Genomic DNA, 25,055 nt, shown 5'->3' with positions numbered 1-25,055 from the left:
TGCTCCTGCAAACTGGAAAATTCCATAAACAGTTGGTCTGTCCCTAAACTTGTTTCTTCTTGAATGGGCAATTCCTACTGTATATCTCTAACAGTGATTACATTTAATATATAAATATGACTAAAAGTATTTGGGCAGCTCCTCCATGAATATTGCATGCTGTTCCAAAAGCTCCTCCCCCACATATGCCTATTTGCTCAGACAACCTGAGCCAATATCTCAGGTATGTCTGAAAATAGCTTGGCACATTCTGAAAATAGCTTCTGTCAGTATGTTGAACATCCATAGGGAGGCTGCACAGTCTCAGGTGGGGCATCTGTGCGTAAACCCAATATCACAGTGTCTAATGCAAAATGGTGTTTGGAGTGATATCATTCCCAACATTTTTTCATCAATCTATTGCACTTTCTGCTCTGGAGAGATGAAACCGTATGCCATACCCATCTTACTTTCCTGATTTGATACTGGGAAACTTTCAGCCATTCCCAAAATTAAAAAGGGGCATGGAAGGAAAATGATTTGATTCAGTTCAAAAAAATCCAATCAAACATGAAGTACCACCTAAAATCATCCACAAAAGAAGGCTTGCAGAAATGCTTTGATCTGTGACAGGTATAATGGATAAGTTTGTGGTTAGAAAAGATTATACTGGAGAATATTTAACATTGTAAACATTTGTCATTGAATAAAATTAATTTTTTATGCAATATTCAACAAACCTTTTGATTACACCTTGCAGATTCAAGAAGAGCATATTCATTTGATGTGAACTGTCAGAATATTAACAAGTCAATGTGGTGTGATATTAAACGTTAGAAAATAAAAATGAGATTGGAAATGTGCTATATGTCAAATAACTGTGAATAAAGGATGTACAGAAAATAAATCCGAAAGTAAGCTCTTTCTACTCTATCAAGATGGCCACCTCCAAAACTTTTATTGTATCATTCCCAGAATAAGGAAATAAGGATATAGCTCTGTTTTTGTTTTATGGCATGGTTGATTAGACATTTATTAATGTAAATGTTCTCCATTTGCAGAAGTTGTTCGTTTTTTAAGATATTAAAAAACTGACTGAAGAACCTGTTGCATTAGAAACATAACTTTTGATGTGAATCTTGACTAGTAGTATTAAATATAAGTTTCTAAAGGAATAAACAAATTCATTTATTGGAAATCAACTATGATCTTTATTATTCAATGTTATTTTAAATGTTTAGTATGAATTGACATTTTATGTTATAGAATCAACATAAGAAACACATACAACTCTTATGTAGTTGGCTGAAAAAAAGGAATTTTAAACAAGTTATTCTTCTCTCCAGTTGTTTTGCACAATTTCTTTCATATGCAGAGTTACATAAGTAAGTTGTTTTATCCCCCTCCACTCTTTCCTAAATATTATAAATTTGAAATTTTGTAATAAATTATATATATATTGTAAGGTGGAGAAATGTGCAGAAAAACTTGTAACATGAATGTAAACATTTTGTGTGGTTTAGTATTTTCAGATGAAAACAAATTATTTTTTTTTTTGTTGTGTTGTTTTCTTCATTGAAATACTGAGACTGACTTCAAGGTCTTGTGGCTTTCCATGAGAAAGTGCAACAATGCTGGTTATCCTTTCTTTTTTCTTCCATTTTTATTCTCTCTCTGTCTCTCCAGGGGATCACGAGTTTTTTTTTTTTCTTGGGAAAGATTATGTTGAAGGATATTAACTATGTAAACATTTATTTATCATTGAATAAAATTAATTTTTTTTTTTTTGCAGTACTCATCGAATTTTTGGATCATACTTCGTAAATTCAAGAAGGGTATATCCTTTATTATTATGATAAAGGACTGCTTATAGCTCATTTGTCTTTTAATTTCACCCCTATAATTCTCTTTTTATTTCGTGTCTAAATCATTCAAGCAACCTTTAACTTATTCAGTCATTCCAAGGTTAACACTATTGTAGGTGCCAGAAAGAGTGACCACATATATAGTACCTTGTTTTCCTCTTAAAACATTGTTTTGCCCATTTTTTTAAAACCATATTTCTTTTGCAACATGTGCATACTGTAACCCTCACTAATTCAGACTATTAATTTGGACTACCTTCTTTTTTACATTTGTATTTTATTTATACAGAACAGAGATTTAATGAAAGGAGAATATAATGATACAATTCTGAAGTAAAATTGTTCAAAAGGAAATATGAAATGCAAATAAAAATATTACATTTTTATCGTTAGATACTATCCCAGCACATTCTTCCAGTGAAATTTTAACAGATGATGCATTATGCAGTACCAGAGCCCTCATGCAACCTATGGTTCTTCAGAGTTTTGTATTCAATTGGAAATATCATACGAAACAACTGAAGTGTTTGATTTTTTTGAGAGTTCTGACAAGAGGAGAAAAGATAGTACTAAAAATTACAACTTAAAGTGTGCCACTTACAAATGGCATTACCCCACTTGCCCTAATTGCATAAGCTCTATTTCCCACTTGCCCTAAAAGTATATGTTCTATGTCCCACTTGCCCTAATCACATTACTATTGTGTGTATCCTATCCTATGTATGCATCATATTTTTTTGGAGGGATAAAAATGGACTTCAAAAACATAATGAAAAAAAAAATAAATAAATATAACATCAATAATATGTCTTGTGCATTTAAACCCATATCATATTATGCCTTGTGCATTTAATCTTCAGATATTGTAAATAGTTTAGTAATTTATAAATATTTGTACAGTTTGTAAATATTTTAGTACGGCTCTTTTGGATGCAACAATATTCGTCATGCATTATGGAACTCAAAGGAAATGGCGTTTTCCTAAGTGACTTAGATAGAAGCATAAATAATTACATAGTGATATTTATTCCACCTTGAGAATGCTGCATGGGAGATGAGGGTCATGTGGTACAAGTGGGTGGGGCAATTACATCACTACAAATGCACAGGTAAATAATTACATAGGTCCAGTGCTTTTTTTGGGATGATATGCAACGGTACAGCGTACCAGCACCTTTATTAACAGCGACAGTTGGATGCAGTGCACTTCGAAATTTTAATATTCCGTAAATTTTTTTTCACATGTTCACCTACTATTCAAATAGGCTTAAAATTATTTAACTAAATTTGCATTTTTCACTGTCTATTGTTAAGATATTTTCTACATAAAACTGTATAACCATTTTCATAATTCTAAATTACTCAGTCGGACCTCTGTTTAACGAAGTCCTTTTATAGCAAATTATTTTGAATTCCCCTTGGAAGTAACATTTAAAATACTTTCCGTTGAGCAAAGAAAATTTTCATATAGTGAACGGATTACGAGAGAATTAACTCGGTATGCACTGTTCGCATTGCTGGCCTTCAGGCAATTTACGCAATAAGTGCTGCTGCGCGAATTAAGAGAGCTGAAGGGATTACCATTGTGCAACTTAGTGGGACCTGGTAAAACTTATCTGATCACCTGTCTCACATACGGAGAAGGTGTCGCGCTGGTCAACAGTGAGCAGATCAAGGGGTATTCCCAATGGGCTCTGGTCCACCTTCTACTGTTGGTGTTCAAACTTTTCCCATACTGGAGCCATATTAAAAAAAAAATTCAAATTTAGATTTCTTTATGCTGATTTAGTTGCCTCTCCGGGCAGGCCATAGGCTGGACAAAGCTGTGAATCAATTGTAAGTGCCCCATTCGAGAATTAGGAGAGAGTGATTTTCTTTTACCTCGAAAAATAATCATCTGTTCTTTCGCGGTTGTGCTTTATTGACATTTTTCCGTAAATTTTCCCTATCTCTGTTTACATGATCACAGTACCTGAATATCCGAATGACACTGACATTTTGGACAGTTTCAAAAAAAAAAAAAAGAAAAAAAAAAAAAGAAAAAAAAAGAAAAGAAAGAAGAAAAAATTCAGATTTAGGAACATCGATGAGGACAATGAAGGTATTAATCCTTCTAAACATGAATTGTTGGCATTTGGTGAAAATGAAGTTAGAAAATTGTCAGTTAGGTTAGGTTACAGTTACATGAAAGAGATACAATCCGTGGATTTCAGGGATACCTAATTGAAAAGATGGTTTCGGAAGAATTGAAGCATTTGATGGACGCTCCGAGTACGATACCAATTTCATCAAGTCAATGTAAATGAGGATTTTCACAAATGAATCTTATTGCCAGCCCAACAAGAGCTTCGTTGATGACAAAAACAGTTTCTTCACTACTGTTTCTTAAAATTGTATGCCCACCGCTGACCCGCTTCGATCCAGAAAAATATGTCGATTCATGGCTGTTTCGGAAACGTCATTAAGCAAGAGAGACACAAAGAGGAAGAAAAGAAGCCAGCATAGGGTGTCGGATGAGAATTTAATAAAAATTTGGAATATTCTACAAAAACTTTATGAAATTAATTTTACTTATGTTATTTATTTTTACTTATTATTTTTAGGGTCCGTAGTCTAACGAAAGACCCTTATAATGTCATTCAGTTGTCTGTCTGTCCGTCCGTCTGTCGCAGCATTGTATCTCTGGAACCACTCAACCTATTATTGACTCGAAATTTTGCATGGGTTTGTATATCATGTGAGCCAACATAACGCCATATTGATCGTTGTTGACAAAAATTTGTCTAAGAAATGGAGGGATAAAATGTGGGAGGGACAAAAAATGTTTTTGACAACCAATAGCTTATACACCATTGGAAAGAGCTCAACGAGTAGGTTTAAAATATAATTTTTAAATTAAAAATGGCGGTGCCAGACAGGAAAATATTGCACTTCGATAACGAGCTTCTTTGTACTAAGTAACTTTTCTTTTGGTGACAAAAAGGTTGCTAAATAATTAGTTAATAATTCTATAAAGGTCATTTATAAATTTTGAGACAAAGTATTTTTTAAAAATTTTCAAAGCCGGAGTTGTCCCGGCAAGGAGGTACTCAGAGCCAGTGTTGAGGTGCCAGTGGTGGGTAGGCACCTGTGCGGAGCCATGCACGGTCCTTACCTGCCAGGGTTTCTCCCCCAAGAGTTTAATCGCTTCTTCAGGAAGAAATCTGAGTTGGTTCTCCCACCCTTGTCATTCACAACAACTGGAAACACTCAAATAGACGTTTTCGTTAGTTCCTTGGTTTTAGGCCAAATAGGGGTACTGGAAACTTTTTTCAGTTACCATAAAACTCTCTATTTGAGATACTAGACTAATGACCATTCGTGACTACAGACCCTTTCATCCGGAGTGCCCAGCACTCAGTAGTTGACTGATTTATTTACTTATTTTACTCACATGTAATTATTTTTTTTTATATACTTGAATAATAAATTTATGTTTAATAAACTGTGTTAATATACTAAATTTGTTGTTCATAATCGAAAAACATTACTACAAATTAACAATATCAGGAAAAAAATTTTTTCAGAGTACTTTTCATATCCTTTTAATTTTCAATTTTTCCTCATAGCAAAGAATAAGTATCGGCACCTATTTTTTTTACAAAAAAAGCACTGCATAGATCATTTCCTGATTAGATATCGATCATAGTGGCATAGTGTTTGGGTAAGGCATCAGCTGTGGTTTCCTACATCTGCACCATCAGTGCTTTGGTTTGGTTTTTTGTTTTTTTAGAAGCATTAGCAACTAAGGCCATATTGCCCCGGGAATATGCGGTGGTTATTCCCTGACCTTTCCGCACCCTCCGTATTTGGTGGTGATGGGCTCGAACCCCGGGCTAATCAAGTCAAGCGTGTGCTACGCACTGCTGCTCCTTCCCACCTGGCTACAGAGGCACCCACCATCAATGCTCTTGTGATGAATACAGAACCTCTGTAATAGTCAGAAAAGTGTTGCGTGTTGCATGTGTAGTTTAGTGCTGGGTTCTGTTGTTTGTGCTGGCTTCTTGGCAGCAGGGCCCCTAGAGAGACTCCACAATGCCTGCCACCACCACCACTGGGAGGTGAGCCAAGGCCATCCACAGTACTCTGGCTGCTCTCCATAAGGGGTCGCCTGAGCTTCCTGACAGAGAACAAAATATATAAAAAAAGCATGAGTGAGGGAGACAGCTGAAGGATGGGAGTAAAAAGGGGAGGAAGAATATTAGTGCATTTCAACAGATGTGCCTTTTACATAGAAATGTTTTGACTTACTCCGTCATACGTCTACATATTATGTAGAAAATGTGTGTGCAGTGGTTGGCAAGCAAAGCGAGCAGGGGTCGAAGCCCCCTAGTTATTATTATTATTATTACTGGTGGTTAAAAAAAACTATCCTACAGGTGCTCAAGGATTGTAGGACTGATGTCTGGGGGACCCACGTTCTTTGGCAACATGCTGGTGATTGAAACAGTGATCAGGATGGCCATTACTTGTTCCATATGCCAAATTTCTTTGACTTCCTGTCTTAGGTCTGTGTATATAAGGGAGGAGGGGTTATGCTATTAGTTAAGAAATATATAAAATCCAAGGAAGTGAAGCCAGTGGACATCGCTGGACAGTGCAGTGTCGAGTCAGTTTGGTGTGACATAAGCATTGGGAGATCAAAATTGAGAGTAGGAGTGTGCAATAGGCCTAATGACTCTGATGAGTATAATAAGAAACTGTACAGGGAAATAGAGTGGGCCAGTAAATCAGAGAGTCTTATAATGGGAGATTTTAATTTCCCAGATATTGACTGGAATTTGGGGACTGGTCACTCACACACTAGCAAGGCTTTTGTGGATTTATTGGATGATTGTTTTCGACATCAGCATGTTCGGAAGGCAACTAGAGGGAAGAATACTCTTGATTTGATTATCAGCAGTGATTCTTCATGCATTAAGAATCTGCAGATAAATGAACCACTAGGTGGCAGTGATCACAGTGTGCTGAAGTGGGATTTACTCAAAGAGGTAACTACCATTAGGGGGAAAGGGAAGGGTTATTGCTTTCGTAAACGCGACTACGATGGACTGAGACAGTATTTAAATTCTATACAGTGGGACCAACTGATGATGTTACCAACAGCAAATGCAAAATGGGAAGCATTCAAAGAACTTATCTTGGAAGCTACTAGGCTTTACATACCAACTAAGAAATATTGTTCAAGGTTTAGGCCTATATGGTTGTCAGATGAACTGATGAGGCATATGGCAGAGAAGAAACATGCATGGGATACATACAAATTAACACATGACACAGAAGCCTATGATAGATACAAGTTGATCTGTAACCAAGTTACAAAGGAGGTTAGGCAGGCGAAGGCAGATTACGAGAAATCTTTGGCAAGGGATGCAAAGAAAAACAGCAAAGAGTTCTTTACTTATGTAAACTCTAGAAGGAAGGGGATGAATCAGATTGGTCCACTTGATATCGATGGGTCAACTGTTGATGATCCTGCTCAGGTAGCTAACAAACTAAATGAATATTTTGCATCGACATTCACACATGAGGAGTTATTTAGTGAGTGGAAAGCCAGAGGTGTATTCAACTCTAGCAATAAGCTACAGAATCTTGTAATAACTGAGAGTAAAGTGGAGGAGAAATTGTTAAAGATAAACACAAGAAAGGTACCCGGGGTGGATGGGATCTATCCAGTTATATTAAAGGAGGCAGCAAAGGAAGTAAGCAAACCCTTAGCCATAATTATGAGAGCTTCCTTGGACTCAGGGGAGGTACCCACAGACTGGAGATGTGCAAATGTCACCCCAATTCACAAAGGAGGATCAAAGGCTGACACAAGTAATTATAGACCTGTGAGTTTTACTTCTGTTCCAGGAAAATTAATGGAGGCACTAGTTAAAGAAGCACTGCAGGATCATTTAGACAAGACTTCAGCTATAGCTCGGACACAGCATGGTTTTGTTAAGGGGAAGTCATGCCTGACCAATTTGATTGGATACTATGATGCAGTCACAAAGGAACTGGATGCAGGGAATAACTTTGATATTATATACTTGGATCTTAGAAAGGCTTTTGATACTATTGCACATGGAAGACTGCTGCACAAATTGGAGCAGTGTGGCATTGGAGGCAAATTGCTGCTGTGGATAAAGGGGTGGCTGAGGGGGAGAAGACAGAGTGGTAATCAATGGACACTGCTCGTCGTGGACTAATGTTATTAGTGGAGTCCCTCAGGGCTCAGTGTTGGGTCCATTATTGTTTTCTGTATTCATAAATGATATTGATGAGGGTATATCAAACTTAATGTCGAAGTTTGCAGACGATACAAAGGTAGGTAGGGTTGTCAAGGTCACTACTGACACTATGCTGCTGCTGCAACAGGATCTGGAAAGGTTGAGCAGATGGGCTGAGAGGTGGCAAATGAAGTTTCACATTGACAAATGTAAAGTACTACACATGGGAAACAGCAACCCCAGAGCAACGTATCAACTCTGTGGTACTACACTGACAGTGGTAGAGAATGAAAGGGACTTGGGGGTGGTTGTTATGAAGATATGAAGGCAGATATGAAGTTCTCTGAGCAGTGCAGACGGGCTGCAAGAGTAGCTCATGGTGTATTGTCAATGATATATAGGAATTTTTCTAGCAGGGATAAGGAGGTGATTATTCCCTTGTATAAGGCGCTGGTCAGGCCACACCTAGAGTACTGTATACAGGTCTGGAGGCCTCATTTCAAGAAGGATGTAGAGCTGCTGGAACGAGTACAGAGAAGGGCAACAAGATTAGTGAATGGAACAAAGGGGTGCTCTTACGAAGAAAGGCTTAAGTTTTGCAAATTACAGTGTCTGGAGACTAGGCACCAGCGAGGTGATCTGATGGAGGTGTATAAGGCCTTGAATGGTTTGAGCATGCTCAATGCTGATGGGATTCTTCCTCTCGCTCAGAATAATCACCTGAGAGGGCATAAATTCAAATTGAGGAAAGACAGGTGTAGGATAGACGTGCGGAAATTTGCCTTTAGCCAGCGGGTGGTTGGTTGGTGGAACAGACTTCCATCCCTTTTCGTGGAAGTTGATAGCCTAAATAAGTTTAAGGCTCAGCTGGACAGGTATTTTGAACGAACAGAGGGGTGAAGTGGAAGTGGTTTTTTTTTTTTTTTTTTGGCTGATGCTGCATAAGCTTGCTTTCTTGCATCAAATGCCTCTACTAATGCTAATGCTATTCCTTGATCTTTTCTTCGAAGGTTTTTGGAAGACTGCTTATGATGGTCACCAGCAGATGAGTAGTCATTTCTTTTTTGTTGATGAGGGTTATGTCTGGTCTGTCATGCAAGATCATCTTTCCCATTATTATGGTGCAGTTCTAGTATATTTTGTGAGTACTGGGCTCTAGTATGGCCTGGATTCATACTTATAATACAGTTTAATTCTTTGATCAACTGCCATTTTTGCTCTAGCTTCTGATGTATTATCCTAGTGACCTGGTCATGTCCATGCACGTACTCCTCCTGGGATGATTACCCTCCATCACTCAGGGTGCTAGGCAATGTATTTCCTGCAGTTCTCGGTGTTGATTACTTGGTCTTCAATGGCAAGCATGAATCCTATCCAGGGGAGGAACCTCCCACTCATTAGCCATACGTTGGAAGCCCATCTTTTTGTCTTTGTGTCTTCTGTCTGTGTGAAATGGATCTCCTTGTTAAGGTTGAGTGGTGTGTGTTTCTTATGGCTTGGTGGATCAGATCTGTTTTCCTGAAAGTAATCTAGCAGGTTCTTAATTGCTTTCTTCTCTTGTTCAATGAGGTCAGACAAATCCCTACCCCCTTCTTCCAGAGCTATGGCTAGTCTCTCGAAGGCCAACTTTGGGTGGTTTTGGCAGCTCTTGGTCATCCTTATCCTGGTTGATCTCGTAATCTCTTCCAGATCTGTGTTGGTCCAATCTATGATCCTGAAAGAGTATGTTAGTACAGGGACAGCATAAGTGTTTATGGCTCTGACCATGTTCCTGTCATTCAGCTGTAATTTTAGCAAGCTCCTAAAATCTCTGATGATATTTGTCAGTCAGGCAGGCCTTGATATTCTTGTGTTCTAACTGGTGAGCCTGCATCATCTCCAGATATTTGTAGGTCTCTCCCTCTGTCATGACAAATCTCTTCACCAGTCTTCAGCCAACAGTTTCAGACAAATGCATTTCCCTGACATAAGTGCTGCACTCTTCACTTATCTGGAGTAGCTACTGAAGTTGATTTTCAGTTGTGGCATAGAATTTGATGTTATCCATATACATTAGATGAGAGAGACATCCATATACATGGTGGACTGGAGGGTTGAGTTCTACATAGAACCATAGTGGGCTCAGAGCATCTCCCTGGAAGATTCTTCTTCAGATGAGTCTGGTTGTGATGTTCTTGACCTTGATGGTGGTCGTTCATTTTGCCACAGTTGCTTCCAGGAAGTGTGTTGGTGTTTGGTTGATCACAGTTAGTTGATAGAGATACTTCAGTGTCTCTATCAGCTAGGTATGGGGCACAGAGTCTAAGGCCTTGCAATAGTCAATGTAGGCCCTATACAAGTTGTGGTGCTTTTATAGGCTTGCTCTATACCTGCTGCATCAATGGTCAATTATTCCTTGAAAGCAAAGGATTCAAGGAGCAATTTAAAGGATCCCTTCTGCTGCTCGGTCACGATGTTCTGGCTCTCCAAGTGGTCTGATATCTTCTTAGTTATGCAGCTGATCAGGATTGTACATTGTTGGAAGACAGGCGATCAGTCTGTACTTCGCCAGGTTTGTGATGTCTTTGTCCTTAGATATGTGATTCTTGAATCAGAGCCTCTGGAATTACATCAATGTGCAGCTGAAATTCTTATACCAGTAGTTGTCGATGTTATCTATTCCTACGATTTGCCAGTTATAGTACTTCCTGATTGACTGTTGTGCATCTTTCTCTCAAATCTGTCACTTCTTGTATGACCATGGTTTTTTTTACGTTCTAGGTCTATCCAGGGCGCATGGCTGTTATGGCTAATTATCTGCTCCACAGGTTATCTCAGAACTCCTTGAGTGCCTTCTGGTCAGAGAGCCCATTGTCCTCCTCTTGTCCACTATTCCTGTAGAAGGTTTTTTTTTTTTTAATCAAATATCTGGTTGTCTGTTTTCCTCTGGATACTCTTCTCTATATTGGCGAAGTCTCTTACTGAATAATACAAGGAGGGTCTAACTAAGGGTATCCAGGTATTCTTTAATTATAGATCTCATGTTTGATATGGACATTTTCTTTTTATTATTATCATCATTATTATTTAGTTCTTGAATTGAGAAAATTGTACATTTTGTGTGATGTCATTTACTCTTTCCTTAGTGGAATTATTCTTCATTCTGACAATATAATGGATAATAAGAACTAATAATATCTTCAGTAACAGAAATCTAGTTATTCAAAAAAATAAAAAATTAAAAAATTTTTCCAACTATGTGTATTTTACTTCCAATTCTCAGGAAAGTAAAATATGAAAAATCAAAGTGTAAATCAGAGTTCTATGGAAAATCACTAGAAGCCTGGTGATTTTCCATAGACGCCACAAGTATGGAACCTTAAAGAATTTTTTATGGCTATATTTCTTCATATTTCTATGTATTCCTCTTCTTAAGACTAAACTGGAAGAGTATGGAAAGATTGAAAACATAAGGCAGCACAATTACAAGGAATACTGTACCACAGAAAATAGTTTAGCAAGCCACAAACTATTAGTCACCCTGGAGTGCAGAAAAAAAAAAAAAAAAAACAGTACATGCAGTGCTGGGAGAGGGATATATTTGCAGGATGTCACATCAGCATGGACAACATACCAAGGACTGCAAAAATGTTGCAACACGTAGCACAAAGTACAACAGAAACTCACTAATTTGACTAATGGGAGGCAGTGAAAGGGTAGTCTGAATTAGCACAAGTAAATATTTTCAAGTTGCAGTTCATAAAAACAGACAAATTTATTCACAATCCAGCAATAATAATTTATTAACACATTAATTTACTGGTAATAGGGCACAAATATGATTAAAAAAAAAAACAGATAAACTTCTAAGAAAATGTTTATATGCAAAACAAAATTTAATATAAAGAGTTCAGATCAAATAGAACATGTATAATAATATGATTTTTTAAACAACAATAAACTTTATATTAAACTTTAATAACAATAAATTTAATTTGAAGTAGTAGTAGTAGTAGTGGCATGTGATGCAAGAAAGCAAGTTTATGAGCTTATGCAGCATCAGCCAAAAAAAAAAAAAAATCACACCATTCCCTCCAAATGCCTGTCCAGTTCCTCCTTAAATTTATTCAACCTATCAACTTTCACAATGACAGATGGAAGTTTGTTCCGGCAATTAACCACCCGCTGGCTAAAGGCAAATTTCTGCACATCTATTCTACATCTGTCCTTTCTTAATTTGAATTTATGCCCCCTTAGGTTCGTAATCTGAACAAGTGGAAGGATCCCAACAGAATTCAGTGTGCTCAACCCATTCAAGGCCTTATACACCTCAATCACATCACCTCACAGGTGCCTAGTCTCCAGCCACTGCAATTTGCAGAACTTAAGCCTCTCTTGGTAAGAGGATCCCTTCATTCCCCTCACCAATCTTGTTGCCCTTCTCTGTACACACTCAAGTAAATCAAGTAAATCTCCGGGGTTCGAGCCCATCACCACCAAATACGGAGGGTGCGGAAAGGTCAGGGAATAACCACCGCATATTCCCGGGGCAATATGGCCTTAGTTGCTAATGCTTCTAAAAAAACAAAAAACCAAACCAAAGCACTGATGGTGCAGATGTAGGAAACCACAGCTGATGCCTTACCCAAACACTATGCCACTATGATCGATATCTAATCAGGAAATGATCTATGCAGTGCTTTTTTTGTAAAAAAATAGGTGCCGATACTTATTCTTTGCTATGAGGAAAAATTGAAAATTAAAAGGATATGAAAAGTACTCTAAAAAAATTTTTTTCCTGATATTGTTAATTTGTAGTAATGTTTTTCGATTATGAACAACAAATTTAGTATATTAACACAGTTTATTAAACATAAATTTATTATTCAAGTATATAAAAAAAAATAATTACATGTGAGTAAAATAAGTAAATAAATCAGTCAACTACTGAGTGCTGGGCACTCCGGATGAAAGGGTCTGTAGTCACGAATGGTCATTAGTCTAGTATCTCAAATAGAGAATTTTATGTTAACTGAAAAAAGTTTCCAGTACCGCTATTTGGCCTAAAACCAAGGAACTAACGAAAACATCTATTTGAGTGTTTCCAGTTGTTGTGAATGACAAGGGTGGGAGAACCAACACCGACTTCTTCCTGAAGAAGCGATTAAACTCTTGGGGGAGAAACCCTGGCAGGTAAGGACCGTGCATGTCTCTGCACAGGTGCCTACCCACCACTGGCACCTCAACACTGGCTCTGAGTACCTCCTTGCCGGGACAACTCCGGCTTTGAAAATTTTTAAAAAATACTTTGTCTCAAAATTTATAAATGACCTTTATAGAATTATTAACTAATTATTTAGCAACCTTTTTGTCACCAAAAGAAAAGTTACTTAGTACAAAGAAGCTCGTTATCGAAGTGCAATATTTTCCTGTCTGGCACCGCCATTTTTAATTTAAAAATTATATTTTAAACCTACTCGTTGAGCTCTTTCCAATGGTGTATAAGCTATTGGTTGTCAAAAACATTTTTTGTCCCTCCCACATTTTATCCCTCCATTTCTTAGACAAATTTTTGTCAACAACGATCAATATGGCGTTATGTTGGCTCACATGATATAAAAACCCATGCAAAATTTCGAGTCAATAATAGGTTGAGTGGTTCCAGAGATACAATGCTGCGACAGACGGACGGACAGACAGACAACCGAATGACATTATAAGGGTCTTTCGTTAGACTACGGACCCTAAAAATAATAAGTAAAAATAAATAACATAAGTAAAATTAATTTCATAAAGTTTTTGTAGAATATTCCAAATTTTTATTAAATTCTCATCCGACACCCTATGCTGGCTTCTTTTCTTCCTCTTTGTGTCTCTCTTGCTTAATGACGTTTCCGAAACAGCCATGAATCGACATATTTTTCTGGATCGAAGCGGGTCAGCGGTGGGCATACAATTTTAAGAAACAGTAGTGAAGAAACTGTTTTTGTCATCAACGAAGCTCTTGTTGGGCTGGCAATAAGATTCATTTGTGAAAATCCTCATTTACATTGACTTGATGAAATTGGTATCGTACTCGGAGCGTCCATCAAATGCTTCAATTCTTCCGAAACCATCTTTTCAATTAGGTATCCCTGAAATCCACGGATTGTATCTCTTTCATGTAACTGTAACCTAACCTAACTGACAATTTTCTAACTTCATTTTCACCAAATGCCAACAATTCATGTTTAGAAGGATTAATACCTTCATTGTCCTCATCGATGTTCCTAAATCTGAATTTTTTCTTCTTTCTTTTCTTTTTTTTTCTTTTTTTTTTTTTTTTTTTTTTGAAACTGTCCAAAATGTTAGTGTCATTCGGATATTCAGGTACTGTGATCATGTAAACAGAGATAGGGAAAATTTATGGAAAAATGTCAATAAAGCACAACCGCGAAAGAACAGATGATTATTTTTCGAGGTAAAAGAAAATCACTCTCTCCTAATTCTCGAATGGGGCACTTACAATTGATTCACAGCTTTGTCCAGCCTATGGCCTGCCCGGAGAGGCAACTAAATCAGCATAAAGAAATCTAAATTTGAATTTTTTTTTTAATATGGCTCCAGTATGGGAAAAGTTTGAACACCAACAGTAGAAGGTGGACCAGAGCCCATTGGGAATACCCCTTGATCTGCTCACTGTTGACCAGCGCGACACCTTCTCCGTATGTGAGACAGGTGATCGGATAAGTTTTACCAGCTCCCACTAAGTTGCACAATGGTAATCCCTTCAGCTCTCTTAATTCGCGCAGCAGCACTTATTGCGTAAATTGCCTGAAGGCCAGAAATGCGAACAGTGCGTACCGAGTTAATTCTCTCGTAATCCGTTCACTATATGAAAATTTTCTTTGCTCAACAGAAAGTATTTTAAATGTTACTTCCAAGGGGAATTCAAAATAATTTGCTATAAAAGGACTTCGTTAAACAGAGGTCCGACTGAGTAATTTAGAATTATGAAAATGGTTATACAGTTTTATGTAGAAAATATCTTAACAATAGACAGTGAAAAATGCAAATTTAGTTAAATAATTTTAAGCCTATTTGAATAGTAGGTGAACATGTGAAAAAAAAATTTACGGAATATTAAAATTTCGAAGTGCACTGCATCCAACTGTCGCTATTAATAAAGGTGCTGGTACACTGTACCGTTGCATATCATCCCAAAAAAAGCACTGGACCTATGTAATTATTTACCTGTGCATTTGTAGTGATGTAATTGCCCCACCCACTTGTACCACATGACCCTCATCTCCCATGCAGCATTCTCAAGGTGGAATAAATATCACTATGTAATTATTTATGCTTCTATCTAAGTCACTTAGGAAAAAACCATTTCCTTTGAGTTCCATAATGCATGACGAATATTGTTGCATCCAAAAGAGCCGTACTAAAATATTTACAAACTGTACAAATATTTAAAATATTTATAAATTACTAAACTATTTACAATATTTGAAGATTAAATGCACAAGGCATAATATGATATGGGTTTAAATGCACAAGACATAATTATATGCCTTGTGCATTTAAACCCATATCATATTATGCCTTGTGCATTTAATCTTGAAATACTGTATCATTCTGTTCACCATTTGGTATCTCATATTGTGGAACTACTTTGCAACTGTGGTGATATGTTTGCATTATCAGGGTACCTGCCCGCCCACTGATGATGAAGCTAACTAGCTTCGAAACAGTGCTGTCCGAGTGATGATGATGCCCACTGAGAATAAATAACAGTAGTCTCCTCTAGTAGAGGAGACTACTGTTATTTATTCGAAGTAGTGCAATACCTGGTATCTCGTTGTAAAGGCAGCCACAATATGAGATAAAATTAAACGATGCCTATCTACACCGATATTATATAATAACTATTTACAAATATGCAAACTATATCAGGTCGCATTAGCAGAGGCATTTGATGCAAGAAAGCAAGTTTATGCAGCATCAGCCAAAAAAAAAAAAAAAAAAACCCACTTCCACTTCACTCCTTTTGTTCGTTCCAAATACCTGTCCAGCTGAGCCTTAAACTTATTTAGGCTATCAACCTCCACCACAAGGGATGGAAGTCTGTTCCACCAACCAACCACCCGCTGGCTAAAGGCAAATTTCCTCACATCTATCCTACATCTGTCTTTCCTCAATTTGAATTTATGCCCTCTCAGATGATTTTTCTGAGCTATCAGCCGACATTACAATGGAACATGAAATGATGCCATGCGTGGTTATGTATTACACAGTGAATCACGTGCATGAAGTTGGTGAATGTTATGGAGGCAGTTGTCTTTCAGTGGAAGACAAAGTATAGGAACTCTCTGACTCATATAATACTCTACTTATGCAAATTTGACTTTGCGTAGGTTTTTGCCAGCCGGTGCAAACTGAAAAAAATATGGGAACTTATTTTGCATCTGTAGGGATAAATTGTAGGTATTGTGAAAATATAGTAATGTAAACCCAATACACAATGGGGTTTTTTTTTTTTTTTTTTTTTTTTTGTAATTCGTTCCAAATCCTTGGAAGTTGAAAACTTTGCTATACAGTAGATTCCGGTTATTTGGGACACATTGGGACTAGTGCATTTTGGCCCGATTAAGTGACTGCCCTGATTATGCGAAGTTTCCCGTAAATAGTTAAAAATACAGTGGACCCCCGCTTTACAATTGGTTCACTGTACATCAAATCACGTTACGATAGACTCGCCATAGTAAAGTACCGTTCACTATACAATACGTAGTAAGTGCCGGTCAATTGTGATCACTTTTGTGGATTGAATTTTAATTCTATTAAACAGCGATTCTAATTAGCGAAAATAGGAGGAATATTATCCACAGGCTATAAAAGTAAAGATATATTAAGCACAAATTTACCCTTTATTACCTTACCAATTAAATGATATGTGAAAATCGGAAGAATATACATGATAATCATAAATGAGAATAATTAATACGTACTGTAATATGTACATTCTAACTAGTTGACATTTCTCTTCACTGATATTTGTAGGTGGGGGCTAAAATTAAAACAGTAAAAAGATAAGCAATTGATAACAAAGAACACAGCACACAAATTGCAAGTAACACGATACATGCAACTGAGAACGGAGTAACAAGTTACGAAGCTTTAAAAATAGGAATGAAGAGAAGATTCTTAAAATTAATTTTTTTATATGATTGAAGATTTCATTGAAGTGTAAACACATTTCACCACAATAACCCATAGAATTCCAGCTGTTGGTATTATTTCGTAAATTCAATAAGATCGAGTTTACTATCTGTTTATGATAGATTGCACTAACAGAAAAGCACAATAAACAGTGGACTGCTAATTGTTTTTGTTTTTTCGTTGTGACCTCCAGAAATCCGACAGAACCATGAGATGCGGTCGGAGGCAATTGTGGGGTAATCTCCATTGCTGCGATCTCTTGCCCCAATTAATGGCATGTTGTCCCAATTAATTGAAGTAAACCCTGGCTATTTTCTCATTGGGTTCTGTTCTTTAAGATTTGTCCCAAATAAATGCCTATCCTGATTAACCGGTGGCCCAAATAACCGGAATCCACTGTTATTACTAAGCTATTTATCTCTCTTAAAGGTCATATTTATAATAGAAATTGCACTACCCTTTCATCGTTATCATATGTTTCCATTATAAGACTCAATTTCAAACACTTTGTGATATTTTTATAAAGCACGTTTCTGGAGGTCACGACTGTAAAACAATAAAAACAATTTGCACTTTCTGTTTATTGGGCTTTTCTGTTAGTGCAATCTATTATAAACGAGTAGTAAACTCGATCTTATTGCATTTGCGATAATATCAATAACTGCAATTGTGTGGGTTTTTACGTTATTATGGTGAAATGCATTCCCCTTTGCTGAAATCTTCAATCATATAAAAATAATAATAATAAAATCATATATTGCAATTATGAAGGGAAAGTGACCAACGGAAAGTGCAAGTGGTGGTAGTGCCAGAAAATTAAACAAAATTGATTTCGAAATGAAGATGAAAATGATTAAGAAGTACGAAGCAGGATAAAGTTTTTCATCTATTGCAAGGGAATTAGGTCTCGCTGCTTCAACAGTGAATACTCTTTTAAAGGACAGTGCATGTATAAAAGAACATGTCAAAGGATCAACAGTGGATCACAAAACAGCGTTCCGGTGCTATGTCGAAGATGGAACAGCTATTAATAATATGGATGGAAAATCAGATTCAGAAGCAGGTGCCCCTGAGTCCAATGGCCATTCAAGCAAAAGCAAGGATTATTTATGAAGATATTAAGAATAAGTACAGCGAACCCCAACCCAAGTTTGTGGCAAGCAATGGGTAATTTAATAGGTTCGAGTATCGCGCTGGTTTCCACAATTCTAAAGTATGCGATGAAGTCGGTAGTGCCGATTCTGCAGCTGCAGAGAAATTTTGTGATGTTTTGGAAAAAATTATTGATTCTGCAGCAAATTTTTAACATTGACGAGACTTCTCTGTATTGGAAAAAAATGCCGGATCAAACATACATTGCCAAAGAGGAAAAGACAATGATAGGTTTCAAAAGACACGCTCTTGCTTGGGGCTAATGCAGCAGGAGATTACAGATTACAACCACTGCTTGTGTACCATTCTGGAAATCCTCGTGCATTTAAGGGCATCGATAAAGCCACCCTACCCGTGCATTTCCGATCGAACCAGAGAGCATGGATAACAGTATCTCTGTTGGAGGATTGGTTTAAATGCTGCTTCATTCCCAACGTTGAAAAATATTGTAAAGACAACAACATTCCTTTCACGATTTTGCTTCTATTAGATAATGCTTCTGGACATCCTAAGCATCCAGATTATTTTAATTCGAACGTGAGAGTCATATTTCTACCGCCAAACATGACTTCATTTATCCAACCTATGGATCAGGATGTTATTTCAGATTTAAAAGCATACTATTTACACATTTGCTCAGGCATTGTCTGCAGTAGATGATGAGAAAAATTTTACGTTAAGAGACTTGGAAATCTTACAATATTTACCACTCCATCTTAAATGTTAATAAGGCCTGGGCAGAAATTACTAAAAGTTGTTTAAATGGTGCACGGAAGAAAATATGCCCACGGCTTCGAAGGATTTGAAAAAGACGAATCATATAAAGAGGTTACAGATAAGATTGTAAAGGTTGCAGAGCTACTTCAGTTGGAGGTTGATGCCAAAGATGTGGAGGAGTTAATAGAGGAAGAAGAGAAGGAATTATCTAACGAAGAACTTATTGACTTGCAAGCAACGATAGTGAAAGAAGAAAATGCTGACAAAGCTCAAGATGAACCAAATGAGGAGCCAAGACACTTCATCATCAGAGAGATGGCAATGGCATTTCGTGAAATTGCATCGGTAATGGCAAGGTTTGAGAAGATGGATCCTTACAGCGAATGATTCTTAAAATTAGAGGGGTGAATGATATGCTTGCTTGCCAAAAAGAAATCTACGATGAAAAGACAAAAGCCACCTTCCAGTCATCTATTAATATGTTCTTTCATAAGGTTGAGCGGCCGACTCCTTCTAAATCTCCACAGCAGTGTACTTATCAGCTGAAGATGTCGATTCTGGCAATGAGCTCGAGAAGTAAAAATTACTGACGTTATGTCTGTCTTCCCTATTTTTTTGTAATTTTATAATTTTGAAATTTTTTTAAATTGAATGCTTTTGTAATTTTTCCTACGCATGAGATAAAAAATTGAATAAATACAATAAATAATTTTATTCACATGTTTGTCGAACATTTCATTTTTGATTCAATCAATTCAGCGAGCACAGTTGTGAGTGCTGCACCAGCTTGGGGGAAATTCTGACTTACGTAGAGTTCTGCAGAACGCAACCCTTACATAAGTCGGGGAGTTGTAATTATTTATCTGCGCATTTGTGGTGACATAATTGCCCCACCCTCTTCTCTCATTGGCTCGAATAACTATCACTTATACATTAAACTTTTAATGTATAAGATAATAGTAACTGGACGCAGCCAACCATCCCATGCATTTAGTACCAACACACACAATAATAATAATGCAGTGGGCTGTAAGGCTAATTTCTTGACATCTTGAATTCTGGCAACCTCCCTGTCTAAACTTCCATAGGAATAGTGCTTTGAAATTTATGTTAACTCAAACTGTATTTAATGCATTTCTCATTAACTCAACATTTCTGTGAATGGATTTCATAAAATTGGCTCAACTTGTGGGCTGAATTCAAGCAGATGTGGTAGTAAAGATAACATGCTCAAAACTGTCACTGAATCTGAAAAGTCATGTGATTTCCTGTCATTAAGTAAGTCTAGAATGAAATAGATGCAAAGCTACAGTAATTTTACTTGTTTAGAATGAGCTTTTCGGCAATTCCCAACTGTTATTGTATGATCAAATTGAAGAACTGTACATATGTACAGGAGAAATTTAAATGATTTTGTAATGTGAATTGGTGCAATTAGTACTACAACCACATTTTCTCTTTAGTCTGTTTTGGTTTAAAGTTTTTCTTAATATTTATATGATATTTATGCTGGAGAAAGCTTCAACACTGTGTAGGATGGCACTAAAGATGCTATCAGTTGCAGGTAAAATAACCCATTTGGGCTGTAAAAAAATGGTGAAAAGATGTCTATAATTGCTGTTGATTTTTGGATTTCTCCTAATATGCTCTAAATTTATCTAATAAATAAGGATCCAAATTCAACGCATTCAGAATGTACCTAGTTCCTTATAAGTAAGAAATGAATGAAATGTGCAAGTTATCCAGTAGAGACTAATGTGTATTTGGGCAGTGTTTTTGTCACCAAGAAAAAACATTCCTTTAAGTGGAATACTTTTTGTGAAAAGTTAAAAGTAGTTTGCTAAAAATTTTAATCATGAAAGATTTAAAGCAAGTTTCACTACTACTTTCCAAACAAGTTTTTTGTCGAAACATTTATGGAGAAATTTCAAATGTTAATAATGTGTTGTCTATAACAGATGGTCAAAAAATTTATCTGAAATTCTAAAAGGTTGCATCCCTAATAGTGTATTCAACATGGATGAAAGTAGCTTATTTTACAAGTGTTTGTCTCTTAAAATAATGACTTTGAAAAGGATTTATGTCATGGCAATAATCATAGAAAAGAATGTCCTTCTAGATGGCAAGACAAATAGAACAGAGAAACTATGTTCTCTCTCTCTCTCTCATGATTGGAAAATTCTTTGAAGCTAAGTTGATTTTCTGATGTAAAAGCTCTTCCCTATGCAATATGTCTCAAATTGTAAAGCCAGGATATCAGATAGCTGAATTTTTTTTTTTTTTTTTTTTTTTTCAAAATGGCTATAGAAATTAATCACATAATGGTAAGTAAAGAAGGAAAAAATCATTTTGTTTATGAATAATTGCATAACTCAGAATATTATTCCAACATTGCTGGTTCAGTTAAATTTCTGCCACCAAATACCACATCAAAGTTTTAGCACTTGGAACAAGAAATTATTCAGGATTTCAAGAAAAACTATGGCTGTCATTCATATTGTAAAGAAGTACATCGAGGATATATCCAATGGGAATGCACTTCGATTGAATATACAGCAGGCTATGAAAAAAAGCTAGTAAGGCATGGCATGCTGTTACTGAAAATGCAATTGGAGTTGTTTTGGGTTAGCGTATTTCTAATAGTAAGTTCTGTTGTAAAATCAGATTTAATACAATCAGTGACGAGGGATAAGATTCACTGATGCTATCAAGACTGAGTTAGGGTTATAAAAATGCTGGCTCAGGGGGATACACAGACTAATAGCAGCTGCAGGTAGAGGTGTAAGTGATTCTTGCATTACTTCTATTGGAATGTGCTGCAACCTGGAAAGCAAAGTGTTGTGGGTTTCAAGGCCTGCTTGGGTTCTACATGGAAAACGCAAATGCACAATCTATGTTAGGGTTACTGAGATTAAAAAATATATATATATATTAAAGGGGGCAGCAAAGGAAGTAAGCAAACCCTTAAAAAAGCCATAATTATGAAAGCTTTCCTTGGACTCAGGGAAGGTCCCCAGATATGTGCAAAATGTGTCTCCATTTCACAAAGGGGGATCAAAGGGTGACACTGGTAATTACAGACCTGTTAGTCTAACTTCTGTTCCAGGGAAAATAAGAGTAACTGGTTAAGGAAGTGATGCAGGATCTAGACAAGACTGCAGTTATAGTTTAGACACAGCATGGGTTTGTTAAGGGGAAGTCTTGTCTGACAAATTTTATTGGATACTATGATGTGGTCACAAAGGAACTGGATACAAAGAATAATTTTGATATATACAGGCTGGCCTCGATTAATTCGTCCCGTGAGCACAAAACGAAAACGTGTTAATCGAATATAATAAATAGGAAAAATTATAATTGGTCCTTGACCTTCTGGAATGTCCATAAAGAATTTTAAAAATAGCTTTTTAAAAAACTTTTTAACTGTATACAATGTAAAAGATAATGAAAATAATTATGGAATTATTAAATGTTTATTGCATAAAACAGCGGTTCCCAAACTGTGCGCCGCGGAATATTTTAAATTTTCGAGGGAAACACAGTGATACTTGACATCTGTCGGACACTGCGTGGACTACTAGCTCGAAGTAGTTCACAGTTTCAGTATTTCTTATTAAGTTGTTTGGACCTAACTACTAAACGGAACTGTTAGGTATTTCTTTTGGTCTGGGTGTGCCTTGAAAAAATTACTAAGACACCACTAAGGGTGCTGTGAACCGAGAAAGTTTGGGAACCTCTGACATAAAATACACAATGAAGAAATGACTGTTGCGAAAATATTTGAACAGTGTCGACTTTCTCTTTTCATCAGTCAATTTCCGATAGCCGACAACAATCTTCTCTGGGCCCTGGCGAAATAAATATCGCAGAGAACCTCAAACCTTTTGTTTAAGTTCTCTGTGATATGAAAGATTTCATCTAGTTCTTTTACCATTATCTCCTTCATGGTAACATTTTCATCTTTCTCATTTAAAAATTTGAATTTTTACGCAAGTGTGCATTGACTTTATTAGCAGGAGACAAGTAACACGTCTTCTTCTGATGGTTGATGGAACACACAGAGGCGGGCAGCAGGCAAATGTTTGTTTATTGACCGTACGACTTGCGGTAACGTGCGATTCAAATCTTTTTGAACTATCACATTAAAAAAAAAAAAAAATCGCGTTAACTGGAAATTTGCATCATGTAAAGTGAAAAGTGATATAATTTTTCAAATGGCGTTAATCGAACTCGCGTTATGCGAGGCCTGGCTGTACTTGGATTTTAGGTAGACTACTGTACAAATTGGGGCAGTATGGCATTAAGGGAAAGTTGCTACAATGGATAAAAGGATGGTTGAGTGGGAAAGACAGAGTGGTTATCAATGGACACTGCTCTTCATGGACTAATGTCATTAGTGGAGTCCTCCACTAATGGGTTCGTTGTTGGGCCCATTGTTGTTTTCGGTATTTATCAATTATATTGATGAAGGTATATCAGGGTTAATGCCTAAGTTTGCAGATGATAAAGGTTGGCAGGGTTGTTAATGATAGTATGCTACTGCAACAGGATCTGGAAAGGTTGAGCAGATGGGCTGAGAGGTGGCAATTGAAGTTTAACATTGACAAATGTAAAGTACTGCATATAGGTTGATACGCTAATCCCCCATTAGCGTATCAACTGGGTGCGTGGTGCACAAATGCACCACGCACCCAGCTATAATTTCTTATAGCTGCGTGGTGCAGAAATGCACCTGAGTAAAAAAAATTTCAGACAAGATCAAATATGTGCAATATTTTTAAAAATTATTTTAATTATAAGTAGGGACATACATAATAATAATAATAAAAAAAGGTTAACAATAAATTTACACTTTACAGTTGGTTAATTATTTTTCTTGCAATTTTTCTCCTCTGTTCTTTGTCGAAGTCCATACCTTGTAGACATCATCTACATTTATTGTTGAATCATTAGCTAAATGCAATTTGATTCTCATAAGGTCACTTAAATGATCTTCATGTATTCTATCTCGATTTTTTGTTTTAATTAAATTCATAGTTCTAAATTCTTGCTCGCAGTCTGCACTTGAATCTTGAAATGTTCCCATAATGCTATCATAGAGAATGGATATGTTACAAAAAAGTACGACATTTAAAGTGTCACTGAAAGTTTTAAATGTTCCAGTTTTAGTTTTTTCGCAATTATAAATTTTAATTCCGAATATTCTTCTGATATTTTAGAAATAACATCACTTTCATTATTTGTAATAAATCGTGAATATTTTTTTGCAAGGTGTATCACATTAAGTTTCCCAAAGTGAAAATTATTGCTTTCATTTATGATAGCATTATTAATATCAAATACATTCCAATTGTTTAATTCATTATCAGGAAATCTGTTATCTAAGTGATCACATACATGTTTGATAAAGCGAATTATAGCTGCAGTGTCAACATCACTTTGAATTTTTGATAATACTTCTTTCACATTTTCACTCAAGAAAATATTTTTTCAAAGATATATTGGCTTCTTAATTTGTTTATTTTGGCTTTAACATATTGATGTGCATCAATAATGTTTAAACAACTTTTTTGTAGATATTTGCAAAGCGATGCAAGCTCTCCTAATACATCATTGAGCACAATTAATGCCACATGATATTGTGAATTTGTCAAAATTTGTAAACAGTGTTTGCTAATAGGATCATTATATTTGTTAACCTGCTCATTGCAATATTTGATTAATATTTCATAATTTTTTACTAAAGCATCAACTGCAAAATGTCTGGATAACCATCTAACTTCATTTGATGGTCTAAAAGATACATCATGTTCTGCAACCTGGGCTAGTTCTTCTAATTTTCCTTCTTTTATGATAGACCTGCTAAACATTGTGTATACAGTTCTAAGCAACATCTCTATATCTT

The 25,055-nt window shown here is 36.3% G+C and overlaps 1 protein-coding gene across 1 annotated transcript in view; it reads left to right on the top strand.

Annotated features, from left to right (window-relative positions):
• The window catches only part of LOC150086926 (proteasome assembly chaperone 2), a 108,914-nt gene that overhangs the window by 60,841 nt on the left and 23,018 nt on the right, over positions 1-25,055 (top strand). The window contains exon 4 of the mRNA XM_090371682.1: positions 1,246-1,364. Within this exon, the coding sequence (XP_090227808.1) occupies positions 1,246-1,364 (119 nt within the window). The remainder of the gene's footprint in view (positions 1-1,245; positions 1,365-25,055) is intronic.

Source organism: Mastigoproctus giganteus, chromosome 4 (genome assembly GCF_048544385.1).
Source record: "Mastigoproctus giganteus isolate SK-2022 chromosome 4, ASM4854438v1, whole genome shotgun sequence".
In the NCBI taxonomy this organism is placed as follows: domain Eukaryota; kingdom Metazoa; phylum Arthropoda; class Arachnida; order Uropygi; family Thelyphonidae; genus Mastigoproctus; species Mastigoproctus giganteus.
This window is presented reverse-complemented; position numbering and strand designations above follow the sequence as displayed.